General features: G+C 36.0%; 1 protein-coding gene across 1 annotated transcript in view; it reads right to left on the bottom strand.

Moving 5' to 3' along the window:
- Positions 1-1,015: 1,015 nt before the first annotated feature.
- The window catches only part of LOC106870708 (uncharacterized), a 61,446-nt gene continuing 35,025 nt past the window's right edge, over positions 1,016-27,436 (bottom strand). Inside the window, exons 6-10 of the mRNA XM_052973667.2 lie at positions 23,533-23,599; positions 18,665-18,798; positions 14,644-14,749; positions 9,539-12,114; positions 1,016-1,568 (exon numbers count right to left, since the gene is read on the bottom strand). Of these exons, the coding sequence (XP_052829627.1) occupies positions 1,455-1,568; positions 9,539-12,114; positions 14,644-14,749; positions 18,665-18,798; positions 23,533-23,599 (2,997 nt within the window). The 3' untranslated portion in view covers positions 1,016-1,454. The remainder of the gene's footprint in view (positions 1,569-9,538; positions 12,115-14,643; positions 14,750-18,664; positions 18,799-23,532; positions 23,600-27,436) is intronic.

The raw sequence follows: 27,436 nt of genomic DNA, 5'->3' as shown, positions 1-27,436 counted from the left end.
TATGTACTGACCAGTTGGTCTAATGTGTGGGAGGTAGCAAAAAAGAGCAAAAGGATGCAGTAAAATTATGAGAAGTGCAAGTGAATGAGCTGATGTAGTAGAAGCGGTTGTAGACACTAGTGGGGACAGTGGTGTTGAAGAAGGGACAGGTGTGGTAACATGGATGAAAGCCAGGTTCAGTGTGAGAAGAAGAAAGAAGCATATAGGTTGCGGGCACATTTGAAGAGGGATAGTAGGTAAGGGGAAGAAAGGGAAGCAGGTAAGGGTGAGGTGGATATGGGGGGTGTGCAGTCAAGAGACCAGGCATGGAAGAGGGTGGATTGGATCATGGTAAGGGTACATACATATTCATGCATATCTATACACACACACACATATATATGCATATACACATACATATATATATGTTACAGTCATAAACAACCACCAGGGACAAACAATACAAATGAAAAATATAATATAGTATGGGATTCCATACAGCTTCTGTACCAAATTCACTCACAGGGCATTGGTTGATTTGGGGCTATAGAAGACTTGCCCAAAGTGCTAAGCAGTGCAAAGTGAGCTTCTTAAAACACATACATATACAGACATAAATCATCATCAGTCATCTACAGATGAAACTATAACATTCTCTGCCTCCAACTGTCTTAGTCCCTCAACAAAACTGATTTTAGAATCAGTTTATACCAGTACTGTTCCTGAGCATTCTTGGAAAGATCTTTATTCCTGCTCTTCTGTGCTGCCTACCCTCCTGATGATGATCAAAATAAAAGTTTAGAAACTGGTTGGTTCCCAGCTCTATGGCAATGGCCAGCAAAGTGCTGTTTTCTCTGCCAAACAGTAACTGACAGCTGTGACATGCCTTGGTATAGTTCTATGTTGGTTGTATGATGTCTTCAGCTGATGTTAAAATTTTCTCAATAGCTTAACATAAAATCCATCTATTTTAAAAATCCATCTATCTTTATAATCCATCTATTTTTATTTTTATAATCTATTTCTATTTTAATAATCCATTTTTATTTTAAAAATCTATCTATTCTTATCGATAATAGACATAAACACAAACACATATTCTCAAATAATGCATGCATATATAGATATATATGTGCATTTGTATGCATATCAAGTATACATTTATATACTAATAAATTTGCAAGCTCATATGCATATGAAATTATATGCACGAACACTATACATATACATGAACCAGTGAGGAAATCTACCTTGTTAATGACTTGCTAGAAATAGCAGTTAAATCTTCCTCAAATCACATTGTACAATCTGAAAAAAATTTCTGATATATTGGATTTTGTAGACACTTGATAGATGTTGCTGATCATGGTTGGAATGCATTTAAACATAAGTTTTCCGTATCAGTGTTGATCTGGGGGTTAAAGAAACAACAACACAATCACATGAACACAAACTCTAGGAATTATATAACCACTTTAAGTGGCTTGCATCTTCTGAAAGTTTTTAACTATATCCAAGACTGAGGTTTTTCTTGCACTGACATCACTGCATTTTTCCACTTTGCACTTTTCAGTGTTTGTTTGATTTTTCTGAAAATAACAAAGAAAAGGTTTGTTGTATAATACTTCTAAAATTTTTGAGTTTTTACTTACACTTGATACTGAAATAGATTCTTGAAATGAATTATTTTCCTGTAGAGGAATTATATTTATATTATAATGGAGATTATGTCAGTATATCTATACATGTAACTAAAACACCACCAGCCCTTCATCTCACCCATGTACTATACCATCTCTTATACCAATCATCTCTCTAAGAGAATGAAATAAAGAGTGTAAACAGGAGAGTTTTCTGGTTAGTGAGTCACATCTGGTCTATGTGCTGTATTGCTGACTAATAATTTTATTCATATGTGATGTTAATGTATGCTGGGTGGTCTTGTGTTCAACAAGGGAGCTTCTACATTGTGGGAGATTTGGCTGTTGTTTTAAGCAGGCAGACTAACAATCTTAAAGGAGACAGATAATGTAGTTCCTAGCATCCATTGGAATGTCTCATCATGTGTATTTTTTAACAGAGATAAACAACATCAACAACCAAGTCTATTTTGAGCAAATGAGGGGAGGGACTCTGCATAGTGGCTTGATCTGCTAGAAATAGCAGCCAAAGTTCTCTTGAATCACACCCTACTGCAGTGTTACCCAACATGGGCACTAGCAACCCCTTGTGGAAGCTGTTGTGTTGAAAGAAGGCGTTGGGAGATTTTACTTCATGGGGGGGGGGGGCGAATATACTCAAGTAGGCAGTGAGCATTTACCCATTCTTCTTTCAAATTTTCAAAAATTTAAAAAACACTTTCCACTTTGGCGACAAAGCAAATTCCTGGTATCATGTGTAACTGGTGTCGCTAAAGTAAAAACCCCAAAACAAAAACAAAAAAGTAGATGAATGGTGACAGATGACTAAAAGAAAAAGAAATAATGAATAAAAGCGAAAAACTGAATGCGTGTATGTGTATGTGTTTGTGTGCAAATATTGAATATATAAAGAATAGTGGTCAGAATTTTGGATGAAATGGATGAAACTGGCTTTTGGGAATGGCTGATATGTATGTGTGTATGTGTATGTTTGTATAACCTACACTAGTGTTGCGTAACCAGCCCACTCAAAAGTACCTTGGATTGTAGGGTGACATGCCATGCTTGAGGAGACCTATTGAGTCAAGTACATCAAAACCAAAATCAAGTGGAAATTGTAGTTTGATCCCTGTGCCAGTGCCACATAAACAGCACCATCCGAACGTGGCTGATACCAGCGCCACCTTGACTGGCTTCCATGCCAGTGACACATAAAAAGTACCAACCGATCATGGTCATTGCCAGCCCCCTTTGGCTCCTGTGCAAGTGGCACGTAAAAAGCACCCACTACACTCTCGGAGTGGTTGGCGTTAGAAACACTGCCAGATCAGATTGGAGCTTGGTGCAGCCTCCTGGCTTCCCAGACTCCAGTCAAATTGTTCAACCCATGCCAGCATGGAAAGCGGACATTAAATGAGGATGATGATGATGATGTGAGTATGTTGCTGTTTTGAATTCCTTTCTGTGATTGAACTTAAATGGACCTCTAGCAATTAAAGGTCCAACCACATGCATGCATACACACACACACATACACATTTTAGGCTTTGTACCCATTTGAACAGCAGCCTTACACCATATAACGCGATACGTCTTATGTTCCAAAATTTAAATTTTGAATTTGCTTTAATTATAAAATTACGCCTCAGCTAAAATCACTTTTTGGCTTTAGAAAACAGAACCTTTTCTTTCTCTTTCTATATTTTTTGTTAAGTTAGAATTGGAAAATACTGTTTTGGTCAGTATTTTCCAATTTTTTTTTCTTGTATCAAGCAATGAAGGGAAGCATTCAAAAAGAAATTAAATTCATAGAGCTGAACAAATTCAAAGATATTAATCTTAATCGTAATGATGGAGGGGAGTAACCATTTTTTTCTTTTTCTTAATACTACATGGTGAGTATTAGGTTCGCAAGATTCTTGATGTGAACTCATGTATTGAGACAAATTTTACATAATTTCCCCAGGAATTATATTTTTTCTGAAGCATCTGTGAAACATAATATGTGGGAAAATAATCAGTAAATATTTTTTAAAGGACCTGTTCGTACCTCAGGGTGAAATAATTTTCTCAACAGGTTTTTTTTTAGTGCATTCAAAGTATCTGGCTTCCAAACCTGCTACAAGTCACTTTTTTCTGCAAAAACGAAGGGGGAAAGGGGGAGGGAAACTCAGAGGGGCCCACCAAACATGAGACACCCCTTCCCCGTAGGTTTAAATCCAACCCAGTTACTACCATGAAATTCTGGAAAATGATCAATTCATTTTTTTAAATAAGTTTGCTATAAGAATTAACAAGTATTTAAAAAAAAAAGATGAGTTAATAACTCGTCTTACCTTTTATTTTGTCATTTTATTTTTATCTTTTATATTACACTATGTAACAATTTTTAGACTTTTGTTTGTCTTTGGTCATTAAGTATTATTTCCTAATTGCTTTGGAAAGCAAAGAATATTATTATTAGTCCCTTCAAACTTTGGTTCTGTGGCCAGAACATTGATGTTTTAAAAATAATATTTATATATGAAGTTGTAATCTGAATATTTTTAAAGTAATTATTATACTATTTAATGTATATATATAACATGGAGTTGAACTGCGTTTGAACAACAAAGCAGCATGTAAACATATCTCTATATTTATTTCTAGAACATTCTGGCAACACTAAATGCACTATAAATACAAAGATTCAGGAAACCTATTGGGTTGGAGCATAATTGTTGAGGCTTTTTTTTCAACAAATTTTATTCAACAAAAACAATAACAATATTTAAAAAAACATCTTTAAATAATGGTCTAACCGTCTGCCAAACAAATGGGAAGCAGTAACTGAAGTTGATGGTGGATATGCTCCGGAATAATCACTTAAAGAAGTATTTGTTTCATGTTGTTATTGTTTTTGTTGAATAAAATTTGTTGAAAAAAAGCTGCAATAACTATGTACCAACCCAATAGATTCTTTAGTTCAACCTACTTCTCGCTGTCAAAGTAGACACACAGCATTATTGATAGCTGCATTCATCACAAATGGCATCAAGAGGTTGTAAGCATCCAGCAGATGAATTTTGTTAAGAGCAAAAAAGTACTAACAACATCTGCTAAAATGCGTGAGGCCTACAAGACATATTTTGGCATGCCTGTTGGGGATCTGGACAAACCCTGGGCACCTCATTTCACCTGTGAACTCTGCAAAAGAACTCTAGAAGATACGATGGAAAATTTTGCTTATTTGGATAGTGGAAATTTTAAGTGTAAAAATTTTGATTTGTTTCTATTTTTTTCTCCTCTTTTTAACCAGTGTTATAGAAAATATGTATACTATATTTAATAAAAATATAATATACAAACTCAAGAACCATACAATGACTAATGTAAATACATCTGTAACTGAATATTTCTTTATGAGTGGAAGATGATGAATGATTGGGAAAGCATGTAATATATTTGTATTTTTATATTCATATTTTTATTTTGCTCTTTTGCAGGATGGTACAGAGGGGAAAAGGGCCATGAAATTTGCAATCCCACGAATTTGGAGAGAACCAACTAACCACTCACACAACTGCTTCTTCTGCATGACTGACCCTTCCAAACATCGAGCCGGCATGAATGAACCTGCTATCATATATCCAGACCTTCTGTCATCAATTGCCCCAGTGCCACATTGCCCAAACCTCCCAGTACCCACTCCTCCAAAGAGAAAGCAGCTGCCTTCAAAAGAAAGCACTACACCAGAAGAGGTTGAAATCGTTGATCCAGATTTTAGAGGTGCAGCTAAAGAGAGAAACCCATACTACCCCAATCAAAAAGATCTCAATGACCTTATCAGAGATCTTGATCTCACAAAGTCCAATGCTGAACTTTTGACATCAAAACTCCGGCAGTGGAATTTGTTACATGAAGGTGTGCAAGTCACAACTCAGAGAAAGCGCAACCAGTATTTTTCAAGTTTTTCTCCAGTCAAGATAGGCTTTGCTTCTGCCACAATCTGACTAGTCTGTTTAAGGTTATTGGAATCCCTTGTAAACCCAGCGAGTGGCGTCTCTTCATTGACAGCTCATCCATGAGCCTCAAAGCCATGCTACTTCACAACAGGAATATGTATCCATCTTTTCCCTTGGCTCACTCAGTGCAGCTCAAAGAGCAGCGTGAAGATCTTGCTTAAAGCCTGGAAATATGAAGAGTATGGTTGGGAGGTTATTGGAGACTTTAAAATGGTGACCTTTCTGATGGGTCTCCAAGGTGGTTTTACCAAATAACCATGTTATCTTTGCCTTTGGAACAGCATGGCAACTGCAGAACACTACCAGAGGCGGGACTGGCCACAGTGGACAGAGTTCAGTGTGGGGAAGAAAAACATCAAATGGGAGCCACAGTTGGACCCCCAGAAAGTATTGTTTCCTCCACTGAACATAAAAATGGGTCTTATGAAACAGTTTGTTTCGGCTCTAGATCAGGAATCTGCAGCCTTCAGCTAACTTAAATACTTTTTTCCTAAGCTATCTGAGGCAAAAGTGAAAGCCAGTGTCTTCATCGGACCACAAATAAAGAAGATCTTAGAGTGCAAGCAATACCCCAAGAAGCTCACTGAGACGGAAGAAATCACAGGCCATAAACTATGTTGAGCTTGTTGAGACACTGGTGAAAAATTACAAAATGGGCTGCAGGATGTCTCTCAAAGTCCAAATCCTTGATGCTCATCTTGATGAATTTAAGAAGATGGGAGTGTACTTGGAGGAGCAAGGTAAGCAATTCCACCAAGATATAATGGACTTTGAATGCTGTTACCAAGGATCATATAATGAAAACATGATGGGAGACTATATTTGGTTGCTTATTCATGAAAGTAATTTACAGTATAAGCATAAATCGCGAAAAACTACTCGCTTCAAAATATTTTGTGCTATCTTTTCTGCAATCCTAGAATAAATAAATGTCACTTTTGAATTATATGCTGTTTTGATCCTACTTTGAATGAATGGGAATGCTCACATTTGCCAGTTTTCCCAATGGTATTAGTTAAACTTAAGAAATATCTTTATCCTGGACACAAAAACAAAGTTTGAAGTAAATAATAGCCATTATTCATACTTTCTAGACCTAACCAAATAGGAAATAGCATTTGTTTCTGAAAGACAAAAATTGTGTTACATAGTGCTATCATTTATTTTATTTTTTTTCACCTGTTATTTATCTATTGGGGTACTGAATTAATTTCCACACATATTATATCCAGCTACAAATAAATTTTGAGAATTATTCTAATTGCAACAAATTCATTTATTATTATTATTATCATCATTATTACCATCATTCAATGAATGATTTCAATATTGTGATTTTGGTTTTAAAATTTTCCTAAATTATTTATTTTCTATTAACTTTTCTTACTGAAATTATAATCATGAAATTTATCAATAGGAAAAATTTGATAGAGAAATGGTTATTAAGCTCCTTGCTTATTGTGAACATGCCATGCATTAAGTCTGTGGATCTCTCTGTCATATACTTTAATTTGTGTCTCAAATATCTGTTGTCACTCAACTAATTTTCGAGTTTCTTTTGAATAGATTAATGTGCTTCCAACTGTAACCATATTTATTGAGCTGCTACTTAGACTAGGCAGGTGTACACTTACAATGGTGAAGCAGCTGATTTAGTAGGAGAAACTATTGTAAAGGTTTCATATAACAATTTTTCTTTCAGTCATAAGCTCTTTGTTTCAACAAAGTACTATTATTTCATGAAAAAAAAAAAAAAAAAACACCCAACAAAAGCACCCCTGTACCTCAATAGTATTTGAAGAGTTAATGGTGATTGTTGGCATTATTTGTAATCTTTTTTTACTTTACTTTATTTTCAGTGTTTGAGTTCACTTATAATCAAGTCAGGTAACTCATTCAGTGAAAATGCAGACAGTATAGTATTGAATATTTGAAGTTGGGATTTACTACTGCTCCTAATAACAAACAACAGACAATGTGTTTTCTTTGCGAGAAAGCTTTTTTTAATAAGGCCATGAAGCTATCCAGGCTCTCTGATCATTTAAACAAGATACACCCTGATAAAGCAAAAATTTGTCATACTTTAAAACCCAATTAGATAAATTTCGCAACACAAAATCTATTCACTCCCTTATGACAAACCAATCACAGAATGTGAGGATGGACTTGTTTGTACATACAATATCTCCAGGATGATTGCCAGATCAGGAAAACCTCATACAATTGGAGAACAACTCATTTTGCCAGCTATAGAGGAAGCTCTTCGTACAGTAATACATCATCCTTCCCTAACAGCAATTATCAGAACGATTCCACTTAATATTAATTCTGTGGAAAGAAGAATTGGTGAAATGGCTGAGGACATTGAAGAAATGTTATTTACAATACTTAAGAAGCAACAATTTGGTTTACAATTGGGCAAATCGACTCTCTCAGGCAAATGAAGGGCTGCTTTTAGGATATGTTCGCTTTATTAAAGATTAGAAAATTGTGCAAGAATTATTGTTTGCAAACGAACTTAAAACAGATACTAAAGGTGAATTCATTTTTACTATAGTTGAACAGTTTTTTGAAAAAAAAAAAAAAGAATCCCTATGAATAATACAGTTGCTTATGCAACAGACAATGCTCTAGCTTTAACAGGGTGGTACAAAAGCTTTCTTACATTTTTAAAGAAGGCTGTACCCAATATATTTACAATGTGTTTACAATACATTGCATAATTCATCATCAACATCTAGTTGCAAGACACCTGAGTGATCGGTTTCATATATTGCTTGGTATTATTATCACAAAAGAAAGAATTATTGATCTGTCAATCCTACCGGTGTCCGGACAAAGTGAGTTTTCCCGTGTTGAGTCAAATTAGGCGGTGAACTGGCAGAAGCGTTAGCATGCCAGTTGAAATGCTTAGTGATATTTCGTCTGTCTTTATGTTCTGATTTCAAATTCTACTCTGGTCAATTTTGTCTTTCATCCTTTTGGGGTTGATAAATTAAGTACCAGTTGTGTACTGGGGTCAATCTAATCGACTAGCCCCCTCCCCCAAATTTAGGGCCTTGTGCCTAGAGTAGGAAAGGTTTTGTTATCACAGCAATAAATAAAATAAAATGTCTTGCTCTTAATTCCCAAATATTTCGATAACTCTACAACAACAGTGATGAAGAATTTGATCGTCTTTTAGGTACTGAGGTGAGATGGTTATTGAAAGGCAAGAGTTTGAAGCGATTTTATTCCCTTTTCAACACTGTCATACAATTTTTTCAGGAGAAAAAATATGATCATTTGAGTGAAGATCTCTTAACTTGCAAATGTGACATTGCCTACTTTATTCAATGATCTGAATTTGCAATTGCAAGACAGTGTTGTAAATCTTATCAAAGCAAAATCTGTTATTTGCACATTCATGGACAAGCTTCCACTCTTTAGGCATAATGTTGGTCATTGGGAGCTATGCCAATTTCCAAATCTTGCTCAACTAGAAAATAATCATGAAGCTGATATCTCTATATCAGATGATATAGAGATTTATTGTGATCATTTGAAGTCTTTCAATGACAACATGAGCTGTAGACTGACTCAAAGTAATAGAAGAAAATGATTGTAGTTTCTGTGTAGTGGCATCAAACCACATGACTACAAAACAAACTTCTTAACCATTTGGCTATGTTTACACTGACATGAATTTTCTGAAAACAGAAAAAAAATTGCAATACTCATGACCTCTGAAGGTCACACACTCCTAGACAAATAAAATTCCTGTGATTCACATTCAACTTGAAAATTAATAGGATGTTTTCAGATGAAATGTGATTGGTGTAGGGATTTCAGTTGAAGAAATAGCACAAACAGAATGTTACAAATTGTGTGTGAATGCGTGTGTGTCCAACTACAGTAAAGAAATCAAATACCAACCTCATTATTAGTATCAGTAGATGAACTTTGCTCCAGAACTGAGGGTGCTTTACTGACTTCACTCTTTGGAACAATCTCAATCTTCACAGGTTTCTCAATAACATCTTTCTTTTTCAGATTAATGTCAGACTTCCAAGATGGTATAGTTTCTCCTGTAGACTGACTTTGTTCTGATCCTTCCATACTAGGTTTCTGTTTTAGAGAGACAGTTTTACTTTCTAGAGGTTTCAAGTAATTAAGAACACCAATTTTTTTTGGCACTTCTTTTATTGATCCTTCTTGGCTATCTGTCTTACAAGATGAAAGATCCTTTTGAATGGTTGAGGATTGAACTGGTAATGTTTCTTTGCCTGATGTGGTAATATTGGCTGTAGTAACATTAGATGCATTAGTAGTAGTTGTAGCAACTGATTTTTTAAGAGGAACTGGGACAGGAGTCTTTCCAAAAGTTGGTTTAGTTATTGAAGGACTGATTTTTTCTTTAAATACACCACAAGTTTGTGCTGAAGTTTTAGCTTCAAAAAGAGCTGAAAGTCTATTAGTATTATTCTGACAAACAGACAAATCATTAGCATCATTGTTTGCAGGAACCACTTTTAAAGATGTATTGGACTGGTTATCAATAATTGATTTACTCCTTTTTGGAATGTTCTTTTGGATAACTTTATCGTTGTCTCTTGAAGATGGTGACATCTCTTTCACAGACATTGCTCTTGTCATATTAGTAGTGGAAGATTGGACTGAAGACTTGGATTGTGAAAATGTCTTAACAGAAGAAGATAACTGTTGCCCTGTGATTTCAGCAGACAATGGTCGTTGGACCAATGTCTTTTGTGTTAAGCACTTTGAGACATTTGTTACAGATGTTTTCTCTTTGTGAGGCAGTTGTGAAACAGAGCTTAATTTGTTTAAAACATCAGTAGGCTGCCCAGTACTGGTACTTGTATTGCTAATATTGGTAGAAGCGGAAATAGTAGTGGCAGTAGTAACAGTTGACGTAGTCCTAGTAATAGTTATTGGACTAATGTTTGTGTTTACATTAGAAATGGGAATTGATTTCACTGTGTTTGTAGCAGAGCAGAGTTTATACGAAAGATGTGGAACAAATGAATGAGTAGAAGGAAGAACGCTTGCTGCAGTGGTTGTTGGTGTACCGGTTGTAATCTCAGACAATGCACTGGGACTTTTCATATTTACATTCAAAATTTCTTTATGCATTTTTGGAATGCTCAACTTCTTTTCCATAAGTATTTCTTTGGAACCTTCACTTTTTACAGCAGTTATTTCCTTTGGTGAATCATTTTGGTCTAATTCTTTATTTGTATCAACTTTTTCACGGAAAGCTTGTTTTTTCTTGGCCATTTGTACCCATGCAGGCTCAGAAGAACCATGTGTGGAAAAGTTCTCCTTTTTAAATCTTTTAGCCATCAATATGTCTTTACCTGGAACTGTTAAAGGAGTTTCAAAATTACTGCTGTTATCATACTGAAACTGTGATGGAATTAATGACTCTGTTATAGAGTTCTCTTCTGACCCTTGACTTTTAGTTTGGTGTTTTGGGGAGAGAAGTTCTTTCTGTTGGACAAAATTTGAATTGAAAGATGTACTTTCACTGTTAGGTTTTATGGAGAGATTTAATGAAAAATCAAGCAATGTTTGGTCCTGACTTATAGAAGATTCAGATGTCATAAAGTATTCGGTATTTTCCTTTGACAAATTCTCATTGGAATCTTTTACATCTGTACTTAGTTTATTGTCAGATTCAGAATTTATAAACAATTTCTTCTTCGGCATGTCATTATCTGGACGTTCAGGTGAGACAGAGGTTTCATCATAATTTGGTGACTCTTTATTAATACAATGTTCATCAAAATCAGAGTCAACTGTGGAATGTTCTGTAACATCCTGATAATTGATATTAATTGAAGATATTTCTTCTAAGCTCATTTTTACTTCATTTTCCTTTTTAAGATTGGATTCTTCCAATTCAAGCAGTGGATCTTTAGAAACATTTTCATTTTCAATGTTTTCCTCCTTTGCATTGGTATTTATGTCTTTTTTAAGATTAAAAACTGGTGTAGAAGTTGCTTTGATGGCCTGAAAATCAAATTTTATTTGAGATATTTCTTCTATGCTTTGTTCTTGTTCCTTTTCAGGACTAGATTTTTGCAATTCAAATATCTGATCTTTAGAAACATTTTCATTACCATCAGCATTTGTAGTATTTCTTTCTTTAATAATACGATTAAAAGCTTCATTAAGTTCAGGTGAAACAGAGTGTGTGATGCTAATGTTGGTAGCAGATGATGTACGCTCAAGAGAAACGTTGTCATAAACTGATAGTTTTACAGGTGACTTAGGTACTGGAGACAGTTTAAGACTAAGATCAACTGTATCTTTGATATCAACAGTTGAGTTTGTCAAAAAATTCTCCTGCGATAAAGGTTTGTTTGATAAGGTGATTCCTGGTATTAACATCTTATTTTCCTTATCTTCAGAATATTTTATTGGAAGTCCTGATGAATCATTGTTACTTTCCTTAAGTGAAGAAATGTCTTCTGAAGTAACAATTTCATCTGGAAAATTAAAGAGAGAAAAATTGAAATAAACTACAAAGATTTTAATATAAATTATGTTAAATATATAAACCTCAATTTGAGCTATAAAAGATGTTTGTGACAAGAAATAACCCCTTGATCACTGCAGAAGAAAGAAGGCTAATGATTACATTAGTTTCTCAGTTACAACATGATATAAATGTCAAGTTTTTCTTTTTTTCAGTTCAAGACAGGAAATGTTTTTTTTTTATATATATATAAAGTCCTAAATAAGGTAAGAAGCCACTTAGTATAGTATAAGAGACTATAGATGAAAAAGGAAAACAATGAGATGGAATAAAGTTCCAAAGTCTGGCAGCTTGAATTAAGATCAGGTGAGAAAGTAAAACCAGGCAATTTCAAAGAAGACCTTTCCGCAAGTGGTTTGAACTCAAAACAGAACTAGAACACATATAGCAAGGAATCCTAGCATTTCTGTCAGTTTACTATAAAGAACTGGTACTTTGTCAACCCTAAAAGGGTAAAGGGTCCTGTATAAGTTCAAATTTTGTCGAGATTTGAACTTAAGAGTGCAGACAGTTGGAACAAATGCTGCAAAATTTTCTGTTTTCTAACAGTTATTCTGTCTCAAGTTTGTGTTTATAATGCCCAATATAATTTATTAGTTAACTTTAGAGGTAACTGGACAATTTGCCAGAGGACAATTGGCTGTAGGACTATTTGCCATATGGATATTTCGCAGCAAGCATATTTTGCCATAAAGTTTAGAAACTTGAAATTACGTCATTATTGCTGAAATGGCATTTAACATTTATCTAAAAATAACAAGCTTACCTCAAAGATTCAAAAGCAGAAAGCTTGTTTTGAGAGGTTACTTCAGCCGTTTACATTATTTTTCTTTAAAAGTTGAAACTTAAACCCTTACAATGCCATACACTATTAAAAGCAGCAGAGGTTTTGATAAACTCATAGACAACTAACTTTATTTATAGGCAAGAAAGAAAATATGGAGGCAAGGTCTATTGGAAGTGTGTTGATACAAACTGTAAAGCAAGAGTTCATACAAAACTGAATAGTGAAGTGATTTCTATTTGTAAAATTGTGAGTGAGCGTACACATCTGTCGAGTCCTAGCCAACCAAAAATGCAAGAAGCAATAGCAAATATGAAAAAAACTTAAATCCCAGTTAGCTTCAAGATCTTTGATTGGTGCCGCAATGGGGAATTAGAGGATGAAGGACGCTCTCTTATGCCATCAACTTCAAGTTTATCAAGAAACATTAGAAGATGGAGACAAAAGGAAGAAAAGATCCCTTCTATACCTAGATCAAGAGTTGGCTATGAAATTACCAAAGAATTTACATGTCTACAGAACAGAAAATGTTGATTTTTGGTATGACAGTTGGATTGCGTGATCTAGAAATACATAAGAATTGGGCATGTGATGGAACAATTAAGGTTTGTCCTGAAATTTATTATCAGTTAAATATTCTACATGTCAACATAGGATATGCATGCATCCCATGAATTTATGGTCTCCTTCTGAATAAGACTTTTGACACATACAATAGACCTGAAAATTTGATTTTGAACAAGCTAGTTTTCTAAGTTTTTCTGACAATTTTTCATCTGCAAATGTAACAGGCTGTTTTTTTAATTCCTGTAAAAATATTTACAGAAAGGTGACAGATATTGGGCTTAAGGTGCAATATCAAACTGATTGTGATTTTAACACTAAAGTAAAGTGCCTTATGGCACTTGCATTCATCCTACCTCCAGACAGTATCGATGCATTTATACAGCTTGTAGATAATGACTTGCCACAAGAACTTATGGCATATTTTGAAATGCATTACATTGGTGGAGAGAGAGGCAGGGGAGCTCGTAGATGTGGAGTTCTTCCTACTTTTCCTATTGGTCTTTGGAATATGCTTGAAAGAACCCTAAATCAGCTGGATAACACCAACTACGGAGCAAGCATCTGTTACAAATACTCATCCAAATTTATGGAAACTTATCAATGTCTTGAGAAATGAAGAATCTCCATCTAAAAAGAAGGTAAATGATGCAGCAAGAGGAGAAACCACAACCAAGAAACAATACAAAGATGTTTATAAGTACATACTAAGCATTGTCAGAGGTCATGATCAAAATCAAAAACAACATTATTTCCCCGCAATTTCAATGAATTTATATGATCTTTAGCTTTTTAGTTTTTTAGCTTAACTTTTTAAATAAAGTGTATGACCTTCATTATTTTTATTTTTTATCTTTCTCTTATGCTTTACTACAAAATGTCCTTGCGGCAAAATATCTGTACGGTGAATTGTATTATTGTGAATAGTCCTATGGCGAAATGCCTTACGCTGAATTGTTCTAGATCCAACTTTAGATACAATAATCAGAATAATGATTAACAATAGAGCTGATAATGAAAATAATTAGGATATTAATGAAGTTTGAAGGTGATAGGTAAGTCATGGCGTATTCACCAAATCTGAAAATTTATGAATCAACTTTTAGTATTTTTCAGCTTAAATTCTCTTACCTAATGTATTAGGCTCAAGGCAGACAGACTTTTGTAAGACATCTCCAAATTCCTGTCCTCCAATACACTGTTCTTCATTTAAACTTGGAAGAGTTGTTGATATTTTCTGAAAAGAGAACAAATGTATTGAGAAAATAAATATACTTTAACTTTAAATGTCGAGTTTGTCATTTAGATAATGACATTTAGGATTAAAAGTTTGAGGTTTGAATGCAGCCATATGGTACTGTGAAATAAAAGTGCAGATATAAATATTGAAATTTGTATACATGCAGGTATGGCTTTGTGGTTAAGAAATCTCTCTCTCTTCTGTGTGTTTATCTCTCTCACCCTCTCTCTTCTGTGTTTCTCTCTCTCTCCCTCTCTCTTCTGTGTGTTTATCTCGCTCACCCTCTCTCTTCTGTGTTTTTCTCTCTCTCCCTCTCTCTTTTGTGTGTTTATCTCTCTCACCCTCTCTCTTCTGTGTTTCTCTCTCTCCCTCTCTCTTCTGTGTGTTTCTCTTTCTCACCCTCTCTCTTCTGTGTTTCTCTCTCTCTCCCTCTCTCTTCTGTGTGTTTATCTCTCTCACCCTCTCTCTTCTGTGTTTCTCTCTCTCTCCCTCTCTCTTCTGTGTGTTTATCTCTCTCACCCTCTCTCTTCTGTGTTTCTCTCTCTCTCCCTCTCTCTTCTGTGTGTTTATCTCTCTCACCCTCTCTCTTCTGTGTTTCTCTCCCTCTCCCTCTCTTTTCTGTGTGTTTATCTCTCTTTTTTTCTGAGATATAAACACAGAAATATGAGAGAGAGAGAGAGAGAGAGAGAGAGAGAAAGAGAGGGAGAGAGAGAGGGAGGGAGAGAGAGAGAGAGAGAAAGAGAGGGAGAAAGAGAGAAAGAGAGGGAGAGAGAGAGGGAGGGAGAGAGAGAAAGAGAAAAAAACATACAGAACATAAAGAGAGCAATAAACACACAGAAGAGGAAAGGAGATAAACTCACAGAAGAAAGAGAGAGAGAAAAACATGCAGAAGAGAGAGAGGGAGACACATGTAGAAGAGAGAAAGAGAGTGAGACACAAGCAGAAAAGAGTGAGAGAGTGAGACACAGACAAAAGAGAGAGAGAGATAGAGCAAGACATGGACAGAAGAGAGAGAGCACAAGACACACACAAAAGAGAGAGTGAGACACAGAAGAGAGAGAGAGAGTGAGACACATGAGAAGAGAGAGAGAATGAGTGAGACACACGAGAAGAGAGGGAGACACATGAGAAGAGGGAGACACATGAGAAGAGAGAGAGGGAGACACAGAAGAGAGAGAGTGAGACACAGAAGAGAGAGAGTGAGACACAGAAGAGAGAGAGTGAGACACAGAAGAGAGAGAGTGAGACACAGAAGAGAGAGAGTGAGACACATGAGAAGAGAGAGAGTGAGTGAGACACACGAGAAGAGAGGGAGACACGCGAGAAGAGAGAGAGGGAGACACAGAAGAGAGAGAGTGAGACACAGAAGAGAGACAGAGTGAGTGAGACACACGAGAAGAGAGGGAGACACACGAGAAGAGAGAGTGGGAGACACAGAAGAGAGAGAGGGAGACACAGAAGAGAGAGAGTGAAACAGAAGAGAGAGAGAGTGAGACACAGAAGAGAGAGAGTGAGACACAGAAGAGAGAGAGTGAGACACAGAAGAGAGAGAGTGAGACACAGAAGAGAGAGAGTGAGACACAGAAGAGAGAGAGTGAGACACATGAGAAGAGAGAGAGTGAGTGAGACACCCGAGAAGAGAGGGAGACACACGAGAAGAGAGAGAGAGGGAGACACAGAAGAGAGAGAGTGAGACACAGAAGAGAGAGAGTGAGACACAGAAGAGAGAGAGTGAGACACAGAAGAGAAAGAGTGAGACACAGAAGAGAGAGAGTGAGACACACGAGAAGAGAAGGAGACACACGAGAAGAGGGAGACACACGAGAAGAGGGAGACACACGAGAAGAGAGAGAGGGAGACACAGAAGAGAGAGAGTGAGACACAGAAGAGAGAGAGTGAGACACAGAAGAGAGAGAGTGAAACACATGAGAAGAGAGAGAGTGAGTGAGACACACGAGAAGAGAGGGAGACACACGAGAAGAGAGGGAGACACACGAGAAGAGAGGGAGACACACGAGAAGAGAGGGAGACACACGAGAAGAGAGGGAGACACACGAGAAGAGAGGGAGACACACGAGAAGAGAGAGAGGGAGACAGAGAAGAGAGAGAGTGAGACACAGAAGAGAGAGAGTGAGACACAGAAGAGAGAGAGTGAGACACAGAAGAGAGAGAGTGAGACACAGAAGAGAGAGAGTGAGACACAGAAGAGAGAGAGTGAGACACAGAAGAGAGAGAGTGAGACACGGAAGAGAGAGAGTGAGACACAGAAGAGAGAGAGTGAGACACGGAAGAGAGAGAGTGAGACACAGAAGAGAGAGAGTGAGACACAGAACAGAGTGAGACACAGAAGAGAGAGAGTGAGACACAGAAGAGAGAGAGTGAGACACATGAGAAGAGAGGGAGACACATGAGAAGAGAGAGACAAAAACAGAAGAGAAAGAGACAAACACACAAAAAAGAGAGAGAGCGAGACGAACACAAAAAAATAGTGAGACAAACAAAAAAAATGAACGAGACAAATACAGAAAAAGACAGAGGCAGACACAGGAGAGAGGGAATGCGAGGCAGACACAGGAGAGAGAGAACGAGAGGCAGACACAGGAGAGAGAGAACGTGAGAGACACAGAAGAGAGAGAACGTGAGACAGACACAGGAGAGAGAGAGAACGCGAGGCAGACACAGTAGAGAGAAAACACAGTAACATTTATTGCCAATCTTGCATGGAAACATGTCCAGCCATGGAGAAATGTTATCTTGTTTGGAAACAGATGCAGGTTTGTAATAGGCCATAGAAAATTTACCTCAATGAATTTTGTCTGACCGATGCTAGCAAGAAAGGGTAGATATGAAAACTATGGTGTGTGTCTTTATCTATCTATCTATCTATCTTATACATACATAGACTAGCCGTGACACGTTGGGTCACCAGGAGAGAAAGTTTCCCCAGCAACCAAGTTTTGTTTCGTGGACTTTTTCTTTTCCAGGTTATTAAGCATGCTTTCAATGAATGTGACATTGAAATCACACGTAAACGGCTCCTTTCCTTAGAAAAGGAAAGATTTGGCTGCTATTTCTTGTACGTCCTGCTACCACATAACAGCTATTTCAGATCCTTTATCACAAATAGCTGTTACGTCGTAGCAGGGCATGCTAGAAATAGCACTCAAATCTTTGGAGGCAAGATACTTGACTGCACCCGAGAAAAACGTATGGAAAAATATTTCAATCCAAGGTTATGAATGGGTCTTTTATGAAATATTTGCCATATTTTTAAAATCATTTTCACTTTAAAATATCTTTTAAATATCTCAAAAAATATTTTTGTAATGGCATTCACTTGAAAATAATTTAAAGAAACATTAAAATATTGTCTGTTTAAAGAAAGCTACTTTCTGTATTGTACAAATAACTGCACTTATTGTACAAACAGCTTACATTTTAGAAATCACATTCACTTTTAAATATTTCTAAATGATTAAAATATTGTGTTTAGCAAAAGTGAAAATAGAAACATTTACTGTAAAAAACAAATCGTATTTTTTTTGTTGTCAAGTCACTGTGGTTAATTGAAAGGTAAGAGTTTCTTAACTTTCAGGGTTAAGTTATTTTCAGAATATTTTCCCATTATGCACTATTTTGGGTATTTTAATCCCAAAACCCCCTAATATCTCAACAACCACAAGTGTGATTTACATGAAACTTATTTTATTCCGTTCATATTCACATCTCAGAGGATACTTAATTCATAGTATTTTCCCATTATGCACCAGTTTGGCTAGGTAACATTGCAAGCAAGCAAGATTCAAGATCATTTTTAATGTATTATAGATATATACATATCTGAAATAATATGGTTGGGAGGTGAATTTCTTAAACAAGTGAGCACTTAGGAAGAAGAAAAATAATAATTACACTGCTGAAGTTTCTTCTGTGCTGTCGACTACCTCTTCGTGATTTTGGCCTGACAGATATCTTGAACTTAGCAGCATCAGTATTCAAAGATGGAGTCTTTGCTACAGCTTCTAAATCAATTCCATAAACACTATCTAAAAGAAAAACAAACAAAAATACAAAGAAAAAATTGAGTAAAAAAAAAGTTAGTGTTAAAATTTGAATATTTTAAATCCAGGAATGTCAGTAAAAATTATTTTAAAACAATTCATAAATATAGTGAAATCTCTATTTAATGGATTAATAGGGGAGAAGACATACCAATACTGAAAATCTATGAAGTTAAATGAAGCCTGAAAGGTCATTTTTGTTGTTTTTACAAGATATACTACTGCACAATATAACATCATAATAAGGAACATGTAATTTTACTTAACTTTTTAACAGGGGAGTTGAAGAGTTATCATAGTCATAGCAATAGTTCAGTGGCCTTTATTCAGTATCTGAAGGTGCAGGTAAAGAAGAATCCTCAGCTTCACACTGCACAAATGGAGGCACTGGTGTTGTCTGTTTACTTGTAGATGATTAAGATGTACTGGCTGGTGAGGGTGAAATCAGAATGAAACAGTTGGGTGCAGCTGTTTGGACACTGATTAATTGGCACGCCCAACTAGACATTCAGCTTATTAGGTGACAGTACATTTTTGTACAAGAGGCAAAGACATGCACACACACACACACACACACACACACACATACATACAGAAAGAGAAGGAGAGATATATACGTAGCTACTTACACACACAAACAGAGAGAGAGATTTTATTTATTGAACACAATTGAAACAACTGTCATAAACACTTTTATACACAGGAATTTGATCACAAAGAGAGAGAGAGAGACAGAGAGAAATAGAGGGAGAGAAGAAGAGAAACATTACAATGTCTGCTGTCAAATATGTTAGCATCAAATCAGTGATGCTAAGTAGGTAGTGCCAAAATATCTCCTGCCCAATAGAAATAAAAGTTGAAGTTGTAGTTAGTGTCTAGCTCCAATCATTTGCCAGTGCTTTTTTTTTTTTTGAACTGTACTGTTGAAAATGTTCATAGTAAGAGACAATCACAAGGTCAGAAGTTGTTCCTAAGCAGTGCACAACAATCTTCATGAGATCCCTCATATCAATGCTGTTTTGTCCACAACTTTTTCATAAGTGAAGACTTGATAGCCAGGATCACTGTAATTCTTAAGCAACTTCATCACTTGTTTCCATTTCCCCAACATTTACAAAGGTACCCTAAAAGTAATTTGCCTTTAATCTTCCATGATCATTGGACAACATTCTTGTTTTCATCTTGCAAGCAATTGTAAAGTGCAGACAATGTGTATGGATGTGTGTGTGTGTGTGTGTGTGTGCTCTGTCTCTTTCTCTTGACATCGGATGAAATGATTGTTACAGTGCCTATAACTACAGGTGCCTACAAAAACATGTGATCACTCACTCGTATACTTCTGGTACACTCCTCATACACTCACTTGTATCCTCTCACACACACACACACTGAATTTACACTCCAACTGTTAGTCTTCAGTGTGTGCAAAAATCATAAGCTGTGTAAATTTTTCCCTGCGACAAAAGTAGGTATACACTAAATGTATAATGATTATAATTATTACGTCATTATAGGTCACAAACCTTTTGTCAACACCAGTTTTTTGTGTTGGGTGAAAAATGGGGGCCTGTCCAGTATAGAGGGGACAGTACTTTCTATCAAACAATCTTTCATGTTCAAAGTACTTTTTATTTCCTCCACCTCTTTTCTCTCCCCTCCAAAATAACTTCTCAATATTAAGCCAGTGAAGGGATGAGCTGGAAGTGCATGAAATAATAACAAATCTCTTTCAAATGACTATCATACAGTAAAAGCAAAGTAAATATTGGGTAACTTACTCCTGGATAATTGTAGTATAGGAACATGAACAGAATGTCATTGACCATAGATCTGATCAGGTGTCAACAACCACCACCACAAAGAGTGTATTTTCTTTTAGCACTCTTTCAATTTCATAACTGACACTTTTATGAACTCCTCTTGCCATTCTTCTCTCTCTCTCACACACAGTATTAAACAATCTTATACATGTACAGATTCTTTCTACCTTTTATCTCATCAGCCTTTTCTGTAGTATTTATTTATTTATTTTTCTCTTTGCAATCATTACTTTTTCTTGCTTCTATTTTATATTTTATTTTATTTTCTCTGTTAATATTGTTCTATGAAATAGTTCTTGCCTCTCACCACACTCTCTTAAAAGTTAATATCTTCAGCTCACTATTTTATTCTTTTATTTGTTTCAGCCATGTGGCTGCAGTCATGCTGGAGTACCTACAGGAATTTTGATCTTAAGATTATTATTTATTAAGGTATTATTATTTTGCCCAGTGTATTGAATTCAAAATCCACTCCATTAGAGTTTATTAAAGTAAAGATTTACTATATTTCTAAATTTTCAGAGATTATAGCCCATAAAAGAGTTATTTGAACATGCAAGATACACCCATGATTTTATAAAAAGATGGACACAATAGATAATGTAGTCTGGACCTGTGCAGTGCCACATAAAAGCACCCAGCACACTCTGTATAGTGGTTGGCATTAGGAAGGGCATCCAGCAATAGAAACAATGCCAAATCAGACTGGAGTATGGTGCAGCTCCCTGGCTTGCTAGTGCTGGTTAAACTGTCCAACCCATGCGAGCATGGACAATAGATGTTAAATGATAAGACAGGATGACCATAGTGACTTTTGTCATCTAGAACATACTTCCATTAGACATGTTCATCAAAGGCAATAGCTGCATCCCATAGAAAAACTGTGGCAATTCAGTTTACACCTGCTTGTACAAGCTCAAAAGATACCTGGCCACTGTCTTTTGTATGAAGAAACCTAGGGAATACTAGTATGTGTAGATTAAAATCAATTTTGGTACTTGAATGGTATTTTAGTTGGTCAAATTTGGAAAGATAAATGATAAAGTTGACTTCAATGAGGTTTGAACTTAGAACATAAATGACCAGAAGTAAAAACAAAAGTAATTTTGTCTTACACTAACAGTTCTTCCAATCCACTGCCTCTATGGTCACAACCAGAATGTCATTTATTTTTAATCTTATCTATAAAAGGCAGATTTTTCTCTGTGTGTGTGTGTGTATGTTGAAAATTCATACATTTACACAATTCCAAATTTCTTGAATGAAAGAATCGGAATTAATATTCTAAATACCATAACTTAGGTCACAGCGTCATTTTTTCTGTCAAAATAACACACAATTATGAATAAAATCCATTAAACTACACAAAATAACATTTTTCCCCTAATAGAATCTAATTTCCTCTTTCTACTACCTTTACAAATCCTTTTAACTTCTACTTTCTCTTCTGAACCTTTACAAACGATCCTTCGTACAAATTTTTACATCAATGCAATTTTCTTAATGTGAACTTTCCAGTGCAGTAATTAGATTTTTAAAATTTCATTTACTTTGTGTGATTTAAGGGAGATTTGGCTGTTGTTTCTAGCAACTTTTATATTTCTTCCCTTCTACCTGTACCGGAGTTCTTACACATTGGTCACGCGCTCAACATATAATATAGAGGGTAAGAGTAAAAGAGGGAGTGAGAGAGAGAGAGAAAGTGATACATACAGAGTCATAGATTAACTTGCTTTAAGACTATTCTTTCCTTCTACCTTTTCACTCTTACTTCGTTCTTCTTCCTCTCTCCCATTTAATAGCTTTCTTCTACCCTTCTACCTCTAACCTATTTTTCATAACATAGAAACGTAAAAACACACACAACCACACATATGTGATCTGTGACAACAACATACACAGAAACACATACACAGATAAACATTATAGATATAAGATTTAGTTTCTGTGTGTTTCTTATATAAACACGCACACGCATTGCTATAACTGCTATAACTGTCTTCCGTTCTCCCTTCCTCTCTCTTCATTGCTCCCGTTCTCTATTCCTTTCTCTCCCTCTCTCTCTCTCTTTTCCTCTCTCCCTATTTTCTCTCGCTCTCTCTCAAACGCATACATGCGCACGTACACACAAGCATTCACTACAATATAACTCATGTTCATCAATGTTTTGTAAATATACAAACTACGGAGCTTATGGACAACACATTGCAAATCAATGAACTTCATTACAAAGAAGAGAGCTTGCTGGGGAAAGAAAGCAACCGGTTTAAAAAGACAGCAACAGACTGCAGTAATTCATCACATTCCAGAAGCTACTTTGAATATAATGCAAAATGGTGCATCAACATCTACTGCCCAATCTGATAGAATTCTGGCAAAACTGTGTAGCAACAGATCACCAGCAATTGCTTCATCAGAAATTGCCGTCCTACCTCCTGCGAAAAGGGATTACTCTGCTATGTATATTCAGGGCAGCACAAAAAGTTGTTTTGCACAAGTATTTGTATAGCCAATTAGACGGATGAAATTTACATACATTTAATAATGTTACGCAAAACAACCTTCACACTTTCCCCATTAATTTCATCATCTTTTGAATTATGAACATATTTACATCATAGGGGTTTTTTCGTTGTAAGGCTTTCTTTTTTAGTTGATTTTCACCTAGCAAGACTTATCGTAGATGGCGTAATAAGTCACACCCAGACAACATCGGGTTATACTGCTAGTCTATTTATAAGACTACTAGATCAAGGCTGACCTGATACTAAATTGCAACTGAAATTTTTTTCAATCAATAATATCCTTTCAGGTAAAGAAACACCCCCACCCAAAAAAACTGTCACTGTGCTGAAAAACAATATAAATCCTCACAGAAAAGTATGAAGAAAAGACAAACCAGGGTTTTCTTGCTTGTCGCCATAACTGCATATACTGCTATTCAAGTCTTTTGCAGGTATTGAAAACTGGAAGTAAGTAAAAAGAAAATGTTGCTCTTACTGTTGTTAACATTGAAAATGCTAGATACATTTCAATAGATTGTAATTTTCATTTTTAGAATTCCATTTAATTTTCTTCAGAGTAATGTGACCATATGTGAGTAAATATGCACATGCATGCAAGTGTGAGTGTAATTTTGTGTATATATATTCTTCGTTAGTATTTTAGATCTGTTTATCCCTCTTTTCATGAGCTGAAGAGGTCTTTCTCATCTCCTTCATGAGGTTTAGCCTCTTGAAATCAGCCATTATGACTTTTTTCTGCATCATTTTTGGTCTTCCTTTTTTTTTGCAAGATTCTCCAGATGTATCATGCCTATACCAGCTCAGTCTTCTTGCTTGCACACTAAATCTAGTTCATCTTACAACTTCATTTTTAAAGCTCATTTGTGCTTCATCATTCATGTACACTAACATTATATCCAGAGAAACATACTTGCTTCATTTCTTTCCACTTACTCCACATCTACTGATGATCTTTTACTAGCAGGCAATATCACAAATTGTATCATACAATCTATCCTTCACTCAGAGAGAGAATACTTTAGTTGCCTTGTCAGTAGATGTAATAATTCCTGAACTTCTTTTGATCTGCTTATTCTCTAACTTATGTGCTTTCAGAATATATACATTTCCGCAATTGATTATGTCACCTAGGTAATAAGAGCTATCTAGAAGACTTCTTAGTATTTGAAAGAATTTACTCCATGGGTGCACTTTACTGTTAATTACTCCTGTGTTTTGCTATATATAAAATACATTTTTCTGTCAAATCTGCTTGTGATCTCAGTATATCACTTATGTTTGTGTGTGTGCACAAGTGCATTTACTTTCTGCATGTCTTTACATGACACCATTTGAACAAAATGTTAATATGTTTACATCTCTTGTAAACATATTCTGTAGCTCTGTGATTTTAACTTGAAGACTAGTGAAATACTAAGGGTTGGTGACAAAAGAAGGATCCATCTGTAAAATGCTACTTCAATGAGTCTTTATCTAACCCATGCTAGTATGGGAAAGCAGATGTATAACAATGGTAATATATCCTATAAATGCATATGCATTTATGGAAAACAGACATTAAATGATAATCATATAAACTCAAATAATGCAATAAAAGCTGTTCGATAATGTAACCATTATAAATAACACATATTTAGCATGAGTTGTTTAAATGCCAGGAGCTGCAGTTTATCATTTGAAAAAAGATTCCTTTAAAGATGTATTATGCAGAAAAACACAATGTGCTTCAGAGCTAGGCAAAATGAAATTGTCCCAGAGCAGCAAATACAATTTTTTGAAGTTTTTGCAGTACCATGTACTTGCATCACTTCCAAAATTGAAAATTCTAGTCTGAAGTATAAACTATCTAAAGAATAAGCTCTACAGATCAGAGATTTTATGGGAGTTCCTGGCCTTTCTACTACTTTAATCCAAATTTACCTATCTAATGCTTTTCTAAAAAGATATGCTAGTTCACCACCAGCAGTAGCATCAATAAACATGACACTCTGGTATTTTTTGCTGTCATACTATGAGTTGGCCTTATCTTTTTCTTGGTCCTTTCCAAGCTGTTCCAGGATTTATTCCTTTGTAGCAGGCAGATCCCATTTGCATCATTCTCTATGATGGTTTTGTACTTTGCCCTGGCTCCTTTGTACACTCTAATCCTGTCCCTTTGGTTGTAGCCAGAGAACTGCATGCAGTGGATGAAATGTTGTATGCATCTTTCTAATTCTATAGCGTCACACATTTAGGACATTCCTCATCACTTTCACCAAGTCCACAATTAGGATATTGAACTTGGCATTGCCTGCAATGGCTACGTTCTTGCGGACCAGATATTTAGAGGCTATGAGTTTGGCATAGTGGAAATGAAGGATCTTACTATTCTTAGTTTCCAACCAGAGTTCCATATCTATTATTGGTAGCCTATAGTTAAGGTGCTTGCCAGGTTAGTCTGTTGTTACTTTAATACTCTATTGGATGAAGCTAGCTATTTGTTGGATGCTCTCTATAGTGCTAGCTTTTTGTTTATTGACACTGTCTTGTTGGGGTACTTTGGTCACTATGTTGATATCATCCACATAGTGGGAGTAAATGGTTAGTATTATGGAGCTCTCTGCTAATTTCTCTTTGAGTCTCCTATCCCACCATACCATAAATAGGTTAGCCACATTGCCAGGAATACTGATGGCTGCACCTTCTCCTTGGGTATATATCTTATTAAACTTGAATATGTGGCCCTAAAGTGTGACACTGGGACTCACACCCACAATGTGTGACCATTTTTCTAACCTGATTGTAGTTTTGGGGGGTCTGTATAGTTCTGGTTCACCCATTCCATCTCTAAGGGTCTTCTTTGCTATTGAGGTTATAGTAGGTGGTCTACCTCTAGTGGGGCAGAAACAACTAAGCTCATGTTCATCTAAGTACTCCTTCTTATATGTAGCATAGGGGAGTGGAATAGGTGAACACTGGTGGAAGCTCAAGGAGGAGAAAAGCTCATCAGTGCTCTACTAACATGTTCAATTAGAACATAGAGGTTTGGTTGATAACATACAACTTAAGATATTATTAGCACATAGAACAGACACAACACTTAGATTATGGAGGCAACACACATAGTAATAGACAGATTGCGGAAACATGAATGGAACGATATCTCCCACCACCACACCATGCAACATAATGACTAAAGACAAAAGGAAAAAAAACAAAACAAATATAAACAGTATAATACATAAAGCCATGCATGCACATACAAAAGACATGTACATACTTATGATGAAATATAAGAAACAGATAAATAAGTAAATAAATGAAAAAAAAAACTACATAAAGGGCACGGATACAAACAGTAAGCAAACTCATATACACACACTAAAACCACACATACACAAAACACAGATATGTGTACACACACAGATATAGATAAAGATTACACATCATAGAGAGACAGAATGGACTAAACAGAACAGGAGGAAAATGTGGACGGAAGAGTCGCTGAAGAAGTCACAGATGTGTGATGAAAGATTTCCAGACAATGGACATAAGATAAAATTAGAATGATAATAATTGAGTGGAGAACAAATATATAATGTGTGTTTATTTAGCAAGAAAAAAAATGACCGTCCTAAAAATATAACACTATTTGTTTCAACACATGATTCTACATCAGGAATCTTGCAAAACAAATTCATGTATGTATGTATGTATGTATGTATGTACTACTACGTATCTCGCTTTACCCCTCTCGTTCTTCCTCTGTTACTACTACGTATCTCTTTTTCCCCCTCGTATTTCCTCTTGTTGCTCACCTATTCTTCTACTTCCTCCCTCTGTTTCTCCCTCTACCACTCTCTCTCTTCCCTTTACACCGGCATGGTCACATGCTTCCGGTCAATAATCCTTTCCTTCCTTGGCTTTCGCCAAGCAACGCACGCACCACTTTGTCCCTCTCTGGTCCGTGCCTCATCGCGTTCATACACACATAATTTTTCTCGTCTGGCCGTAAAGCCTTTTCTGTTTGTTATCCTGTCTTGTATTTTGTCCGCCACTACATTCCTCCATGGCTAGATTTAATTTGCATATACAAATTTAATCTGCGATCCATGGGACGAGCCGTTTTAGCGATGCGTCCTGCCCAAGCTCGTCGAAACGCCGGTGTTAAAACGTGGGTGGCTGATGAAGGAGAATGTTCTCTATGTGGCTCGTGTGTTCTCGTCTACGTTTGTTTGCAATGTCCTGTACCCAGATATGCACCTATACATACAGGTGGATGTCGGTATGCACATACCT

Source organism: Octopus bimaculoides, chromosome Z, assembly GCF_046866305.1.
Source record: "Octopus bimaculoides isolate indiv1 chromosome Z, ASM4686630v1, whole genome shotgun sequence".
Classification (NCBI taxonomy): Eukaryota; Metazoa; Mollusca; class Cephalopoda; order Octopoda; family Octopodidae; genus Octopus; species Octopus bimaculoides.
Note: the sequence above shows the minus strand (reverse complement) of the source record. Positions and strands in the feature narration are given on the sequence as shown.